Raw genomic sequence first — 17,564 nt, 5'->3', positions numbered from 1 at the left:
GTCCGGCGAGAGTGCAATTTGTCGGATCGCCCCCGAAGTGTGTGATATTTTCTTGGACCTGTTGAAGCCGTGGGGTTAGCAGAAATTATGCAGTTCTGTCGTGTCGTCGTACCCATTCGAGAGCCATTTGTTGATCGAGAAGCCCTAGATTTGGACAATACCGTTCATTACTTGCCTCGGCCTCCATCTGAAGTTCTCGAGAACTAAGAAAGCCATAGTATCCCAGTCGATAATTTAACGTCACTACGACGAACGGTTTGCCACGCCGAGAAGCCTCGTCAATGAGCAGAGCCCCATCTGCTCGGATCAGAAGCTGGTATAGGAGATGAAGGAACAAGACGAGGGTGTTTCATACCATATTCGGCCCCCCCATCCCCAAATACCCAGCCGCCACCGTGGATCCAGACCAGAACTGGATGCCTCGATTTTTCAGCGATAGCCTGAGGTGGGACGTAAACATTGACGTTTAGGCAGTTAGCCTCAGATACCTCATCATTTGCTGATGATGGTGCTCCTTCGTATAAATGCTTGCGACGCTGGGGTCCATAATTGAAAGACTGAGGACAACGTGGTCCAAGAGCAGTTGCATCGAGTTTCGGGCCCAAGCTGGCCAGGGGAACCCGCTGGGCTGGTCGGAACCTTTGAGTGACGCGTGCAAATGGTATACCTAGGAATTTTTCGACGCCTGAGGGTGTTGAGGCTAAGCCTCTGACTTGGATTCCATTCACGTCTCGAAGGACAGTGCTTTCCATTTGACCAAGTATTGCGAGACTGTCTCTAGGTAGAACACCACAATCGATGTCGAATAGTGTTGTTTAGACAATAGTATCGGCGCTTGAGTCGTAAAGTCACAGCAATTTGTGTTGAGCAACTCGCGCTCATGAAGTCACCGTGTATCAAAGCTCGGCACCAGTGGGTTATGGCTAAATTCCCCGTGTCTTGGTAGGACGACCCACTCGTGATCTGCGAGCCTACAACTCCAGCCTGGGATTACGTGTGTGCTTGAGAGTGCATTAGGCAGGGTCATGTTTGCAGAAGTTTAGCAAAAGCATCTGTCGTTGCAGCAAAATTGTTCCATGATCATTAAGAATGCCTAGTATTATCTGATCTCATAAGTTCGTCTTCCAGAGCGTCATCTTATAGTTTAGAATAGCCTCACGAGTAAGAGGTTTGGGGCGAGATACTGGAGTGCTGTTACCCCTAAGAGTACAGTCGAGCCCTGTTGAAATAATACTAACGTCGTCGCATAGTTCCGGATGCGCAGCTGCGAAAGCTGGGTCGAGTTTCACAATTCGACGATCATCCATGCGTAGTAGTTTGAAAAGCTTCAAGGCTACCTTTCGAGATTGGTAGATCTGGTCAAGCGGCATCTTGATCCATGTCCCATCACTATCCGCTTGCTCGATCTCAAACGGGCTCGATGATTCTGCGAAGAGATCCTCGTCGAGGTGAAGTCCATTTCCCCACAGGTCAAAATTCGCTTGGTTCTGCTGCCTATCTTCTCGGGCAATGGTTTGGACTATTTCCCATATGCTGAAGTAGCCCGTCTGAGGTGGAAGATTCTCCATGCCAGTTACAAGCTTGGTCAGATCGGCTTCAACGACGTAGGCCTTCACTAATTCGCAGACGATTTCATCCAGCATCCAGCTGTGAGAGTACATCTCAATCATGCGGTCCCGTATCGATGGGAAGAACGCCCAGTCAATGATAGCTGGATGCGTGGTGCTGAGCTGAAGAGCGGTGGGTCGATGTGTTATGGGGAGAGCTTTATAAGTATCAAGACAAGAATCGAGCCTCCACTTCATGAGTTTTTCCACCACGGCGGCAGATTGTATGTATGCCCACCATACCCGCATACCTGGCCAGCAGGTCTGAACGAACATATTCACCATCGTATTGATCAGCTTTGAAAACCTAAGAAGTGTTAATATGGACCATTGCACTAGTTGGTAATGTTGAGCACTCACGATTCCATGCCTTGAGGTTGAAGTCGATCCCGATAGGCTTGGTTCTGCTTAATGAAGTACTCGCATACTGCAAGGTGCGCCGAGAATATTGATGGAAAGCTGGCAGTCCCGGGAGGGAAGGCAACGTTTGTAAGAGGGAGATTCCAGGACTGTTCAGGCCCGGCAGATGGGAAAAAGGGGCAAGGAGCCTGCACAGTTGCCTGAGAGTCGCCGTTCAAAGACCACCGGACGTCTTCGTGGCCGCTGAAGTGCGGGAAAGTATGAGAGTTGAGGTGCTGCGCAGCACCTGCAGGCTTTATAAGTTCGGTCGGTGACAAAATGAACGTGTTCGACAAATTATTGCTGTGGTGATTCTCGCTGGTAGATGGACGCTCATATCTACTTAGGCCATGTTCCCCGTTATTGCTTAACGGGACTTGCAAATTATCAATAGTATCGACATTGTTGGTTCCGGGTAAAGGTAGGGTGTCTTGCGCAATAACTTCGTCCTCGTCAGTAGATTGGCGTGGCTCAGCTTCATTATCAAATGGCCCTTCCTCAAATTCGAGTCGATCTTGAATTGTCTGCTCTAGAGTGTTGCCTTCTCCGCATTCACGCAGTTCATCCAGCGGATCCAATTCGATTGAATCGCTCAGAGCATCCAACGACGCATTGATATTATCTGTGATGCCAGACAACGCCGTACTCAAGCTCAAGATACGGGATTTTGTGGTCTGAAGAGCACTTCGTAGGCGACGGATTTCCTGCTCCGCCGCGTTGAGCCTAGAGCTTTCGTCCTGTGGCCTTGCTGCAACCTTCTGCTCTAATTCTTTGACATAGCGGGCTTGACGCTCTCTGAAAGACCGCTGGGCCACGCGATTCCGCGCACGCCTGTGTTTGGTAAGTATTCAGTGCATATCTCTCGAGGGGCACTAGCAAGGCTAAGCTCGATTCAACGCACCTTTTGCTGATCGCATTTGGGGGTGTCTCAGGCATCTTGGTTGGCAGAAAGGAGGAGCAAGATGACTGTGTGGTCGATTTCTAACATGTTTGAGCTCAGATATGCATGCTCATTTCTGTCATTGGGGCAAAAAATGGATGACGGAGAGAACCGAGGGTAGAAAGCCGGTTGCGGCGCCCAGATAAGGCATGGCCAGATACCCTCGGCTCCACTGTCCCCCTCTTCCCCCCAAATTCCCATCCTTGGAAGTACTCGTAGGAACCCGTAGATTGGGGTTCTTAGGCTTTGGAATTGCGGGTCTCAAGCCAGGACAGCTCGTGGGGAGAGTGCGGAGAGACAGGCCGAGGGGGCCTATGAATTCTTCCCTCGCAGGGGCAGGGTTTAGTCACCAGTGGAGACTCAGTGGTACAGCATGGTTTGCGTGTGACGAAGCCAGGAATGGTGGATGCCACAAGGGCATCGTCTAAATATGGACAGCTTCATGGTAATATGGGTGCTGCGAAGACTCAGCGTGTGATAGACAACACAGAAAAACCGTCAACCAACCGCAGCTCAAGCGATATCCCACCATCGTCCTGTTTTAGCTACCCCATTGAATCATATTCGTAAAGATGGCAAATTCATTCTCGGGTCGCACAATTGCTATAACGGTGAGTTTCCCTTGAGCTCAAGTGATGGCCACAGGACACACCTGCTCACTGAGTTCGATACAGGGTGGATGTTCTGGAATTGGGCTTGCAACGACGCAGGCTCTACTCAATGCTGGAGCCACAGTCTACATTGCAGATGTGCTAAAGGCACCACAGGAGCTGGAAGGAAAGGCCAATGTGCATGTTAACAAATGCGACATCACAAGTCGTGAAGCATGCAAAACATTCATCGATTCTATCCCTGGGAACCTTGATGGCCTTGTCAACTGCGCAGGGATCTGTCCAGTCGAAGGCAAAATGGCAAGCGACGAGCTTTTCGAGCGGATTATGTCAATCAATGTCACAGGATCGTGGTACATGGGCACGGAAGCGATCCAAAGGATGACTCAGCAAAAGCAGCACTCGAGTGAAGGCCTGCTACCAGGAAGTGAGAGAACGATTGGTGCTGGAGTTATCGTAAACATCGCCAGCGGAGCGTCTCTCCGTGGCATTGCTGGTCTCGGCGCTTATTGCACTTCAAAGCATGCCGTGTTGGGGATGACACGTTCTTGGGCTAAGGAATGGCCTACTCTTCGAGTGAATGCAGTTGCCCCTGGTAAGCAGGTTCCAAAGTACCATGTAAAGCTTTCACTGACATCCAATGCAAGGTGTGACGGATACGCCCCTTTCTAGGGGTGCTACCAGCAGCACCGGAGATCCTGAAGATTTGAAGAAGCTCTCTTCTGCCCTCTCCTCTAGGATACCACTGGGGAGGATGGCATATGCCACAGATATCGCCGATGTCATCTTATTTGCTTTGTCAGATGCCGCCAGTTTCATGACAGGGCAGGTAATCCCAGTCAATGGAGGATCGGATTGAGTTAGTCATAGAACGATGTTGTTCTCTAGCTAGTTTCCACGACAGTATACAAATCGATGGTACCTTTGATCTAGGACTAAAATATATATCGTTTACTTCTACTTAGCTTGAATGTATCGCAAATCTATGGACTACCATGAGGAGGAGGAGGATGACTCCGGAGCGCGCTCGAATCTGATGTGCCGTAGCAAGGACCGACGATGAAAGATAGAATTAATGATAGCCGTTGACTTCCTTGACACTGGGAATCTCCTTGCTAACGTTTTTGGAGTTCTTTCCTCGCGGCAGTGCGCCCCCTGGGTTTTCCTCGGTCCCGAGATAGTACGACAGATCACTGCCGTCAAATTCTTTGGTGCTGAAACCATTACCAAGAAAAGCGAACGGGTTCCCATGTGAATAGTGGATGGTGTAGTCCTCAAATCTCGGTTCTTTGAGAAGATCCATGTAGACGAGCCGGCTGCCCGGGAATACTGCTGGCTTTCCATCTAGTCGGCCTTGTTTGAACCAACTTCGACACGCCCCTGACCAGGCTGTGCGTTGCAGAAACAGGTCTGCATGCTCAGCGAAGAATTCGCTAATGTCGAGTCTAGGGGTAAGGGACTTGATGTCCTCCTTCTGCATCTTCTTGACAATGGTAAGAATATGACGTGTGACGAGCTCAATGATAGGGATGAAGGACCCATGACCAAGGGGACCATATGGGCCAACACCAGACCAGTAATTTGGAACTAAGGCCATCATTAGACGAGCTCCGCACTTGATACTCGCTGAGCTTACCATCAGGAACAGCAATTGATAGATATGAGACGAGCTTTTCAGCGATCACGTCTCTCACGTTCTTGCCGTTCGCAATGATTGGAATTCGTGGGATCCAGCTGGTGTCGAATCTGAAGCAATGTGAGATTATGAAGGAATGATACGATTCTTCCGCTTACCCTGTAGCACATATTATCACATCAACCTCATGTTCGATTCCATCTTCGTTAACAAATCCACGTGGGGTTATTTTCTGGATTCCCTGCACGAAAGTTTTGACATTGGGTCTGCAGAGAGCCTCCAGAAATCCATTTCCAGGCTAGTAGACTTCAGTAACGAGCGTTTGGTCTGTTCATCTGGGGGTTGCTTACCGTCGGACGCCTGCAACCAATACTGAATCCTTTCGGAATCAGCCTGTCGATGAGCTCTTGGTTCCCACCCAGCCGCTGACTCATTTGATCGGTCGCAAACTGGAACGGTGTAAGCCAACTTGCTTAAAGTCGCGGAAGCTTTGTTACCTGTTTTGCTTGGGCGGCCTCTGGTGTACCATTCAATATGAACTTGAACCGTTGATTAAGTTCACTCTCAATCTGCTTGCAGTATTGGAGATAATCGAGAGGGTTTTCTTCGAATCTTCTCTTTTCCTGTTCCGAGTCTTGACAACATGTCAGCCACTTATCAAGGTCGGTTTTCAGATTGCACATACACTCTATATTTGCACCGTTAGGCCCTGCCCAGTTTTGAGCGAAACCAGCCGTGATCCAGGTCGGAGATCTAATCCATGTGTATAGCTGATCAACTTCACCGGCTATCTCAGCTGTCACCTGGATACCACTGCTCCCCATGCCAATTACGGCGACACGCTTCCCTTTAAGATCGAGACTTGTATCATATCGTGCTGTGTGGCAGAGTGTACCCTGGAAAGAGTCCAATCCTGGGATATCTGGCATCTTCCAGTCACTGCCTCAAATTAGCCCGCAGCATTTAGAGTCCAAACACGTGCACTTACTTCAAAACACCAGCGTTGTTGACAAGAACCTCTGCCGTATCGACGAACATCCGTCCAGTCAACAAGTCCTTGACTGAGACTTCCCAGACGCCTGCTTCGTCGTTCCATGATGCACCGGTGACTTGGTGATTGAGCTTCATGTATCTCTTCAAGTCATATTGCTCGACAACATCTCTCAGATACTCCCAGATTTCACCAGCAGAAGAGTAGAAATGAGACCAACGAGGATTTCTTGCCCATGTAAACTGCGTTACTTATTAGGAAATACCCCATAGATCCAGGAAGTTTCGACTCACCTGATAGTTCGCCGAGGGAATGTCGCAAGCGCATCCCGGATATCTATTATAAGTAGTGAGCAAATGTATTGCTTTGGCGCTGATGACATTGAGTGCTTACTTGTTTTCGAACCAGGTCCCACCAATGTCCTCGTTTCTGTCATAGCAGACAAGAGAAACATCGTTGAGTGTCTCAGGAAGGAACTTTGCCATACAGATTCCGGATATGCCAGCACCAATGTGGATTACTCTCATTGGCCGTTCCGTGCCATAGGGACGCTCCTGAATGCTGTAGCCTCGCCCATTTTGCCGAACCCAGCCAAATCTGGCGGCAACATCCTCAGGGGATTCGGTTGGCGGGCTCGTGTGTTGCTGTCCGTTCACCTTGAGATCCGGAAACTCAACCATAGCTGTTGTAATCAATCAGTGGTGATTGAGTCGAATACAAATCAATCCTGCAATAGTTAATACTTCACGCTTGGCCTATATGCTCGCTCTGAGAGGCGCTGCACGGCCAATCGCCCCTGAAGCCGCAATGGCCGTCCCAAGCATCAACCAGCATGGACCAATCAGCAAGGGCCATAGTCATCGATTCGTCCAAGCACTATTCAAGTGTTGATCACGTTAGTGATGGTCTGAACAGGGAGCGCTTACGTGTGTGCTGAACCTTGTGGGGAGAAAGTATGGGGAGGCGGGGCCCACGGGCCAGTCTCCAAGGCGAAGTTTACGTGATCGCATCTGTGCCCTTCATCTCCACACCACTTCTCCAATCTGGGGTGACCTCAACTACCGAGGAGCGGATATGATGCTGTGGTTCTCTGGGATCCAAGGGTCAATGGCAGCCAAGATCGTATTTTCGATATTGGCATATTCCCAAACGTCGCCGCCCTCGCCTTGAGACGTTGAAGAATCGCCAGCAGTTGGAACTTCCTGTCTCTTTGTTTCAATAGCAAAATGGCACCAACACCATACCGTATGAAGGGGTAAGTTTGACTGCCTTTCCACCGAGGATGTGTGTAATAATTCAACTAGTGTTGCGCTTGTGACGGGGGCAGCATCAGGCATAGGTCGGGCTGTGGCTCATACATTTGTGGCCGAAGGATGTACCAGACTCATTCTCGCAGATGTCAATGGGGAGGGGCTTCAGACAGTTGCCAAAGAGCTCGAGGAGCTTGACGACAGTGTTCAGACGTGTCTGGTCACATGCGATATCTCCCAGGAGGACCAAGTTCAAAGGATGGTAGATGAAGGGGTGGCAAAATTTGGAGCCATCCATTATGCCGTCAACAATGCTGGCATTTCCAGCAAGCCGAGAGTCAGGACACATGAGCTTGAGGTTGAATCGTACGACCGTGTACAAAACGTCAATCAACGAGGACTATGGCTATGTGAGAGGGCGGAGCTAAGGCAGATGCTGAAACAAGAGCCAGAACTTCGAACCAGGTTGGTACTGTCGATTCCACGATCTAGTGTCAAGGCTGATAAAATGATGTGACAGGGCTGGAACAAACCCTCAGAGAGGCTCCATTGTAAACATATCGTCGATTTTCGGTCGTGTATCACATGAGAACGTTGGAGCAGTAAGTATACAGCATCCCATGAGAAAGATAGCCACTAATGCAAAGCTCAAGTATGCTGCTACCAAAGCAGCGGTGTTGGGAATCACTCGAACAGACGCCTGTGCATATGGAAAGGATGGCATTCGTGTCAACTCAGTTTGCCCAGGATACATCAGAACCCCTTGTAAGTGCATCTGTGGTAAGGAGAACCGGCCAAAGTATTAATTGTCACAGTACTCGACCATCAGATCAAGATTGGCACCTATGATGAGGGCATGATCAAAGCAATTCCAATCCATCGCTGGGGTATGGCTGAGGATATAGCTGAGGGGGTTGTGTTCCTGGCAAGTGAGAAAGCAAGCTTCATCACTGGAGAAGAGCTTTATATCGATGGAGGTTCTGTCATCAAATGCCATGGCTAAGGACTTGGAGATGAGGATACCCACTTCGGAGGCGGTTCTTATTCTGGACTGTGCTATTCAAATGAATGTGTCCTGGTATGGGTTAACTAGTCATCACACAAACTGTTGTAAATGGGAGGCCTACTCAGTAGTCTGTCAACGAGAGCGACACCAGATGGATTCAGGGGGCGCCGCCAAGAATCGAATAACCCCCAACACGTGATCATTTGCTTAGGCTAAGGCAGCCTCGTGCGATATGAACGGGCGTATAAAATGATTGAATGGTGACGATACCTATTGAATGACCGGGAAATTACCTGAGGGTCATGACATTGTTATGACAAGTGCGTTCTGTACCGAGTTTTAGAGGTTCCCTATGGTTTCGGACTTGTTCACTACCTAGTATTTCCATTCCAAAACAGAACACACTTTTTAACTATAGGCACTCCACAACGTCCTCCAACCTCCCCACATTAAAACCTTGGCCCGTTGTCTTCTCCTTAAACCCTCAAATGGTATCATTCATGCCAATATTGCGATATCAATATCCCACCTTATCACACCTGTTGTAACCCCGGGAATTCCGTCACCATATGCGTGAATTTTATACTAGCATAGTCCACTGACGGACATGTCCCTGAAAATCTCATTCTCTGGATATCGAACCAATGGCAACCATGCTATTACCTTATCGTCATTCAAAGAGCCCCGAGGATGTGGAATGCTTGCTCAAGATGACCAATGACCAACCACAGCGGACTGGCATCGTGTCCATACTGGGATCTTGCGTGCTTGCCTCGTGGAACACCTCGCGCTGAGAAAATCGAGTCAGCGTGGGATATGTCCGATGCGCCTGGTTGAGGAAAATGTTATTTAGTTTCAATACGACGTTAGAAGCCTTTCAACTCAACACTCGGAGTTCACTGTCCTAAGCCACGGCCTTGAAGATCTACCTGCGATCGTCTTGATCAACATGTCCTCCCTCCCGAACAACGGCAAATCGGCCCTTTCGCTGGGCAAAGAGGACCTGAGAGATTCTCCAGTACCAATCCCAGTAACGATTCCTGCGGGTGACGAAAAGCTATACAACCGGCACGGAAAACCCAAGTTCTTCCGAAGCACTCTTTTCCAAATCCTCGTTGTCGGAGCCTGCGCCTTTACTGCTCCAGGGATATGGAGTGCCATGAACGGGCTGGGAGTCGGGGGCTCTGCATCTCCTGACCTGGTCAACGCTGCCAATGCAATACTATACGCTTTCATGACCATCACTTGCTTTGCTGGTCCCTGGCTGACCAACGTCGTTGGATTCCGCTGGACCTTGGCCCTTGGTACTCTCGGTTACCCTTTGTACGCGGCTGGTCTATACGTCAACAACCGTCAAGGCGTCGAATGGTTCGTCTATGTTGGAGCCGTAGCATGTGGCATCTCGGCCGGCTTTTTCTGGAGCGTTGAAGGTGCTATCGCCACGGGATATCCGGAGCAGCATAAACGTGGTCGCTATATCGCTACATGGTTTACCTTTCGAAATTTCGGCAATATCATCGGCGGTGCTATCTCTCTAGGCATCAATGTCAATATCAACCAAAGGGGACAAGTTGGCTATCAGACCTATCTAGCATTCATTGCTATTCAGTGTCTAGGTTTTCCCTTGGGCCTGTTACTGTCTAACCCTGAAAAGGTCGTTCGTGACGATGGCTCTCGGATTGAAGCTCCACGAGGGATTCACTGGCGTACGGAGCTCAAAGAGATGTGGCGCCTTGCAAGAAGTCGATCTATTCTACTTCTAATTCCTCTCTTTTGGTACTTTGGCTGGATACAAGCTTACCCAGGCACGTTTCTGGCTACATACTTCACTGTGCGTTCTAGAGCTCTAGGAAGTTTCATGTCAGCCGTTGTTGGAACCCTAGCAACCTGGTTAACCGGTACTCTCGTCGATGTACCTTGGTTAAAGTCACGAACACGAAGAGCTGTCTTAACTTACGTTCTAATAGCGTTACTAAACAGCGCTACTTGGATCTGGGCAGTTATTATCCAGGACGAATACCGCAAATCGCATCCAGTGCTGGATTGGGGCGTTCAGAGCACATTTGGCCGTGGCTTCGGTGTTTACCTATTTGAGCGCATTAGCCTCGGAATGGTGGAGAACTATATCTACTGGTGTATCAGCAACCTTTCCGACTCGCCAGGGGACCAGATTCGATATAGTTCGCTACTCCGGGGAATTGAAACAGCAGGCGTCGCTGTTGGCTTTGGCATCCAAGCCGTCCCCACTGCTCTTATCGTTACTGCCGGTATCAACTTCGGCTATTGGTTCGTCGCCTTGCCTTTCAGCTACTATGCAACCCTGCAAGTGGTTCGAAAGTTCAAGCAGGTCAAATGGGGCAAAGACAACGCTTCCGTCCTTGTTCAGGAGGTGGGTTCCGAGCAATCATCTCAGGAGGCTGTAGATAGGAAGTAAGAGGATTACGTGTATAGAAGCAAAGGGACTAGCTGGCAACTAATAGATTCTTTCGCTTTAGAAGACATGGGTATGGTAGATCGACAACGGCCTAGGGGACTGTTGTTCTGGTGGGATCCCATTCAAGAACAGATATTCACTCTGATGGGTTCGAAAAGCCGTTGCAAAGATAAAAACAGTATCATATCTCACAACGAGCCTTATGTTATACTGGCAAACCACGTCTTCCGTTTATTGGGCCCATCCTGAGAATCAGCGCCTACAATAACGACCACACAACGCAGAAGCCAGCTGGCTGGAACTTGATCCTTCTCTTCCCACAAGTCCACCTTCTTCGATTAGTAGTTTTGACACTTTCCTCTTCTCTTTTTAGCCACAATGGATCACGTATCCATTATCGCCACCCTCATCTCCGGCTTTCTACCTGGTTGGGTGACCGCCTAGCCAGGCACGCACACTCAAAGCTATGTACAGTCTCAACAAGCGTTTTCCACCTCGACCCCACTGACCATCAACAACGCCACAATCATACCGTACAAACCCAACACCTCAGCAAAGATTAATATCAACATCATGCCAGTGAATAATCTTGGTTGTTGTGCACTGGCTCGGACTCCCGCATCACCAACGATACCAACTGAGAAACCTGCTGCGAGACCTGATAGACCAACGGCCAGACCTGCGCCAAAGTGCGTCATTGATGCCGCAAGAGGTGTCGGTCTCGTTGAGGAAATGGTCGAGCTGATGAGCAAAGAGATGACCAGTCCGTAGATTGCAATGATGCCAGCCATTACAGTGGGCATGCAGCCTGGAGAGGTATTCGATGTGAGCATAAGTCTGTGCTGAAAGATGCCTTGATCTCTCTACCAATTCATGATGTGGAACTCACTTTTGATCATTTGGTCAGGACGCAATATCCCCGAGGCCATGATACCGATGCCAGACTTTGCTGTGCCATAACTTGCTCCGAAACATGAGAAGATGATTGCGCTGGCGCATCCCATGGCCGAGAAAAACGGCTGAGCGTGGGATTGTCAGTATCCATTCCGCCAAAGACAAACGATGATTGTTTCTTTCTTTTCTAAATAACTTTTCACCCAAACATCAAGCTTGACACTGAGCTACTTCAAGAAGGACATCAGGTATGTAATGGTGTAGTGAAAGACTCGATACGCTGGTATGGGAGTGGTTTTGACCTAGGGAGCAGGAGACATACTGAATAAACCGGACTATTGGTAAAAGATGATCAGCGAATGCTTCGAAGCCAGGGATCTGAGTCTTGAATACCAGAGGTCACTCGCCATCTTAGCCACCAATACTTTGCGACTCTCGACTCAGAACAGCCCAGGTCCGTGTATTGTGTATTACAATAGCAATGTGACTGCTAGAGTCTATCAGGCTTCAAGGGATCAATTTGAAATGAAAAAGGGAGAGCTTGTAATCACAATCTCGTTCCGGGTCTGAACGAGACGACACAGATCTGCGGAGATGATGTGACAAAATAAATCTTCAACAAGAGGAATGTCATTCTTTTTCAAGTAACCAGTCGAGCCGCATGCCATGCATCCTTTGAAGGACACCGGCATTGGAGCATAACTGTGCTGCCTGGGGAAAGGGGCCCTGTCGTATTCAATCACGTGACCGTGTACCATACCGCCAGTAGTAATGAAATGGGCATGTCAATAACAAATGTCAGCCCCAGGCAGACGTCAATTCAATATTTCACGTCGAGATACATCACACACTCTTTTGATTTGAGGGAAATGCGAGGTATTGCTCCCGTTGGGGTATCTGTTGATCAACAAAAGATTTGTGAAGGCCGAGGGGCCTTTAGGGGGGGCGCACTGGTCCTCTGATGATGCCTGTACTGGACCATGTCGTACTCAGAAGATAAATCTGCCAGACCATGTGCGAAGGATCTTATCATCACAGAATGCAGTCAAAATAACGGCATGCATCCTATCGAAGAGGGAGAATAACTGAAACCACTTTGTCGGAAAGCTCAGACTCGACGAACTCAGGCGGAGTTGTGGTTCCATCTCACAGGTTTACTTAGCGCCTTGGCTGAGTTTGGAGGTGGAAACCTGCCGACGGCTCCCTATTTAGGTCAATTCCATCTTTAACATGAGCCTCCACTAGACCTAGAACGATCACTTCACTCAGCTAGCCAGGGACGGAAAAAAGTTTATCAAGGTAGTGGTATCAACATGCTGTTGTATTACATCTATCAAGGATCGTCTGTACATGGTTTTTCGAGAATAGAAACCCAGATGGTTATCTTGCTCACTTCAATAGACGGGAGCCGTCATTGCGGACCGTTGTTGGGTATTAGTAGGTCCACTGCATGATGTCTGCACTCCTCTACAAGTTCATGGCGAAACCGGCAGCGGCGACCAAAGCGGCAACACTGACGGCACCTTGCTTGAAGGAGACGGCAGCGTTGGTGTATTCAGCTGGGGCAGTGCCAGTGGTGGTGGAGGCAGCAGCACCTCCGGTAGTGGCAGCAGCACATCCGGTAGTGTCATCAGAGCTAGAGCTAGAGCCAGGTCCAACGGGGAAAGCAGGGTTTCCTGCGGACTGGGTGCCGTTGACGGCGGGGGCATCGGGGCTCAGGACGCTGTCAACAACGATGGCAACACCGTTGCGGATCAGGAGGTTGTTGGTGGTAGCAGCACCATTGCCGAAGAAGGTGGTTCTGTTTCGGTAGATGGAGATCTCGGTTCCTGACAAGGTGGGGTAAGTGGTACCGTTGGCGATCAGGTTGGCATACACGACGTTGTCTGTGATGATGTGGTACTTCAGGACCTCGGCCAGCTCCTCAGTCGAAAGCTCTTCGACGGCTGCTCCAACAGTCTCGAAAGCAGCATTGTCGGGGACGAGGACGGTGATATCAGCAAGACCCTCAACTTCCTCGAGGATGCCAGCCTTTTCGAGAAGACTAACAAAGGTAGAGCCGTTGACGTTCTTTTGGGCCAACTCCTTGGTGAGGTTACCAGGAATGTTGAGCACGTCGTCGATGGGGTAGATGACACCCCCGTTGAAGGGAATGGCGACAGGGGCAAGGGCAGGAACCTTGTCGACAGGGTAGTGGGCAGTGACACTGTCACCGCCGAAGAACTCGCTGTAGTATCCACGCCAGTTGTAGCGGCCAATGACGACCTGGCCGCCAGTGACGTTGGCGAACTCTCCGACGCGGAGAGAGGTCTTGTATGGAAGCCACGACTCGGTGAAGTTCTCATAAACACCTTCGATGATGTGGTATCCAATGAGGGCCTGGGCATAGTCGACAGTGCCTTCATACAGATCCATGAATCGAGGATCCCAAGGGAAGAGACGGAGAGCCGCATTGTTGGGGGCCAGGATGGTCACATTGGTGAGCGCGTTGACAGCGCTCAAGAGAGGTGGGTACTCGGCAAGGAATTCGTTGAGGTAACCCAGGGCACGAGTCTCGTTGAGCAGCTGGGTGAAGCTGGGGAGGGCATCTTGGGCGACAGCAGTCGCTGCCAAGGCAGAAAGAGCGAAGGTCTTGGACAACATGGTAACGAGCGGTGTCGGTGTATCTGACGATGACTCGACCTCTGAATACGTTAGGATGCAGTTGGAGAAAGAAGCAGGATTCCAATCGGGCACGACGAGATATTTCAATGTCGAGAGAAAACTCCGAACTGGTCCCTGAGCACCTCATTCTGGGTCTTCAGCATGCATCAAGGCAATTTTCCACGAGATTTTCAATAAAGTTTGTTTTGGCCGATTCCAATTCATGACTAGTCATGTCCCAGTAGTCGTGGTTGTCGCTGAAGAGAAGGTGCTTGGACTGCACGCCCAGCCGCTACAGGACCGAAGTCGCAAATGAATTGAGAGGAACTCGAGCGGCGGGCTAGATATTTCCTAGAGTGGGTTGAAGCTATACATGTGGGCTGCGGGACAGGGACACATGGACCTATTCACGTACTTGTCCGCTCCATTGCATTCCGAGGGCAGCATTCGCAGAGCAAAAGCAAAAAGCCCTGCATGGTCAGCTTCAGTAACGCCTTGGGAGGGACAGCCATGAGCGGAAGACAGCAGCAAACCGAGTCCACAGAGGCGGCGACCAAGAGGGCCCTAGGAAGGTGACAGGGCCCTGGCTCAAACCAGACGACATCACCATGCATCAAACAGTTCTCTAGTATGACTCGCCGGCTCATCCACATGGTCATGCTTGCATTAGATGCGGGGATTGAATAGTCAATCAGATGTGATAATCTGATAAGATTATCTGATAATGTGGGATCAGCCAATTTAGTAACCTGATCAGGCTAGGCCCCTTTTTTTTCACATCCGTACAATCCACATCCGTCAGCCAACCGAAGCGAGGTCGGAACCTGCCTACTTGCCCTTTCTGTAGCTAGGCGAGCTTCCAAGTCAGACTCTAGGTGTGGTGTGATTCAAGAAGGTTCGATCGATCGTCGCACACATGTCTTGTAAGCATGCCGTGAATAGAAGAGGTTGGCGGGTGGAAACCCTAAGGAGGAGAGCTCCCCACAGGGGCTTCAAGGACGATATTTGTCCCGACCAAGATGGGTCACCAAAGATTCCACTGTGCCAACGGGTCTAGGAAGAAAGAGTCGTGTAAGCGAGCGGAAGGGATTCTCTCCGCAAGTCGGCGACTAGCATTACCCCTCTGAATCACAGAGAATGAAATTGAGAACACAGAAAGGAAAAAACAGTCAGCGTTCTGCGCCTGTGAAAGCTCGACAAGAATTTCCCGCTACAAACTGTATGGCTAGAAGAGAATTTCTTGGCAATCTTGGTTTGCCACGCAAGGATCAACATTCATGCGTGTGTATACGCCTTCGTACACTAAGAGACAAGGTACCTGCATGGGTTGGGCGTTGGCGACCCTAGGCGGATCATGGGATTCGATGGGAACTGGGTGCTCCTACTGCCTCATACTTCCCGCGATGACCACAGGTCGAGGAGAGGTGGAATCTTCGTATTTTCCCTCGGCGTAAACCACCGGTCTTCGGAGCCCAGAGGGCGGGGGACCAAGACTACTGTGATGCTCTGTGATGCTCTGTGGACAGAGGAAATGCCAAGAGAGACAGCGCAGCGCGACCCGTCGGTGCCAAGTGGAGCTTGAGCGCCATTTCTTTGATGGTGAAATCCTCTCTACCTCTCGTGCGCTTGTGGTTGATTGTCTTTGTCGCAAGTAAAAAAGGTCACAAGGTATACTACTGTATACCCTGATCTCGGCTTCTTCAGCGAGTGCCCCTCGGTAAACCCTCATCGGGTAAGATTAGGCATCCTATTGCGATTTCTATTTTGATTTCGGTTCTCTCGGCTCCAGATTGCTCTGTTGAAGATGCTCTGGTGGTCCTTAGAATGCCAAGTCTTTTCCTCTGCTTGTTGATGATGCCATTGGTATTGTTGTCATGCCCACTAACAAAGGAAGAGTCGGCACGGCACGGGTTGTCGGGCTCGGAGGACTTGTTCCTTGCAGGGCTGGCAGTGTTTTGTCAACCGGTCATCTGTCAAAAACAAAGCGTTGTTGTGACCTTGATGAGGCTGATGATTCTGCGAACCACTTTGAATCATCATTCAATTTTTTATACTATTCAAGATTGTGCTTGAGGTAGATGGTAGATGACTCGTCACAGGCTTTTTAGTCTAGGCCATAAAATGCTGTAAACAACAGAGCGTTCACCCTGTCACCACTCCTTGCCCAGACTTTGGATGGCATGTATGAATAGTTCGGCCTATGGTGCCCCATATCGAGAAGATAAGCGGGGCGCCACTTGACAAACCATGCTGGAATGTACAGGAGGCTAGAGAGACTAGCACCAACAATGCAGAATGATTGAGTGCGAAAGCGGAAGGTGAATACATCCAACAGCCCTCGTCCGCAAGACGTGCATGAAAAAGTTTCTGCATCGTGGTGGACTTCGTTGAAGGAGCATGAGCGCCAAAGAGTTAGGACGACCAGCAAGCAATGATATTGGTCTTGATCCAATTCGTCTATCCTAGAGTATCCAACATGCCGCATCATGTAGTAGTAACAACAATATTACATTGCACCCCTGCCATAGATTCCCTGACCACTACCCTTCTTCATCGATGGGGGTTAGAGACTTCCTCGAAGCGATCCCAGCCCATCTCACCCAAGTAGACCGACACAGTCGTCAGCCGACACACAAATGGCACCACCTCCCGAGACACCTGTTCAAAGCACACCATTGTGTTTTGTCAACGTCGTAACTCGGGTGTCTTGGACCCTGTCCGACATGACCCTTTTCTCTTGTTGACATAACATGCGCCGTGCCTTTGACTCTTGTTCTGGGCCCAGACCTCTAGATTGGCAAGGGTTCCTTCTCTCTTCTCTCATTACCGGCGCTGTATCGCAGTCTCCGCGCCTGGTTAATTCTCAACTCGAGCAAAACGCCAGTCAGAGAAATGATACAGCCGAGAAACTCCAAGACTAGCATCGCCATCATGAGCCCCGTACTGACCTCACTCTCAGAACAAAGCCTCTTGAACCCAGCTGGGATTGTCATTCCATCATCGAGATAAACGGGTAGGTGAAGCTGCTTGGCGTCGGCACTGAAACGGGCCGCACCATGTGAGAACTTGCAAGTCCACGACTGTAGAGAGTCTCGCTGGTGTGTCATGGTCGGATTTGTAAGAGCCAGGTTGAATGACAGGGCAAAAAGGCAC

General features: G+C 49.8%; 3 protein-coding genes across 4 annotated transcripts; 1 reads left to right on the top strand and 2 right to left on the bottom strand.

The window, feature by feature from the left end:
• Window positions 1-3,518: 3,518 nt before the first annotated feature.
• PV10_01380 (uncharacterized protein) lies at window positions 3,519-4,416 on the top strand (the record flags this gene model as incomplete). The annotated part of the gene is made up of 3 exons (XM_016365588.1): window positions 3,519-3,557; window positions 3,621-4,152; window positions 4,205-4,416. 3 exons carry the CDS (start codon window positions 3,519-3,521, stop codon window positions 4,414-4,416), a joined length of 783 nt encoding a protein of 260 aa, XP_016229237.1.
• A 6,765-nt stretch (window positions 4,417-11,181) lies between these two features.
• On the bottom strand, window positions 11,182-12,357 carry PV10_01379. 2 transcript variants are annotated; one of them, XM_016365586.1, is made up of 4 exons: window positions 12,162-12,357; window positions 12,091-12,103; window positions 11,764-11,893; window positions 11,182-11,682 (listed from the first exon to the last, which is right to left on the bottom strand). In XM_016365586.1, exons 1-4 carry the CDS (start codon window positions 12,176-12,178, stop codon window positions 11,351-11,353), a joined length of 492 nt encoding a protein of 163 aa, XP_016229235.1. In that variant the 5' UTR covers window positions 12,179-12,357; the 3' UTR covers window positions 11,182-11,350. The 2 variants fall into 2 exon arrangements, with proteins under 2 accessions (XP_016229235.1, XP_016229236.1); XM_016365587.1 differs by having other exon boundaries at window positions 11,764-12,103.
• A 711-nt stretch (window positions 12,358-13,068) lies between these two features.
• Window positions 13,069-14,752, bottom strand: PV10_01378 (uncharacterized protein). Its single transcript, XM_016365585.1, has one exon. It carries the CDS (start codon window positions 14,409-14,411, stop codon window positions 13,236-13,238), a length of 1,176 nt encoding a protein of 391 aa, XP_016229234.1. The 5' UTR covers window positions 14,412-14,752; the 3' UTR covers window positions 13,069-13,235.
• Between the last annotated feature and the right edge of the window lie 2,812 nt (window positions 14,753-17,564).

The sequence above is a fragment of the Exophiala mesophila genome, assembly GCF_000836275.1.
Source record: "Exophiala mesophila strain CBS 40295 unplaced genomic scaffold supercont1.1, whole genome shotgun sequence".
Lineage (NCBI taxonomy): Eukaryota > Fungi > Ascomycota > Eurotiomycetes > Chaetothyriales > Herpotrichiellaceae > Exophiala > Exophiala mesophila.
Note: the sequence above shows the minus strand (reverse complement) of the source record. Positions and strands in the feature narration are given on the sequence as shown.

Excerpts from the sequence above, each read along its gene's own strand:
- PV10_01379 (XM_016365586.1), bottom strand. Across the intron at positions 11,683-11,763 it reads TCCTGACCAAATGATCAAAA|GCTGCATGCCCACTGTAATG; the intron begins GTGAGTTCCACA and ends ATACCTCTCCAG.
- PV10_01378 (XM_016365585.1), bottom strand. The coding sequence starts at position 14,411 with ATGTTGTCCAAGACCTTCGCTCTTTCTGCCTTGGCAGCGACTGCTGTC.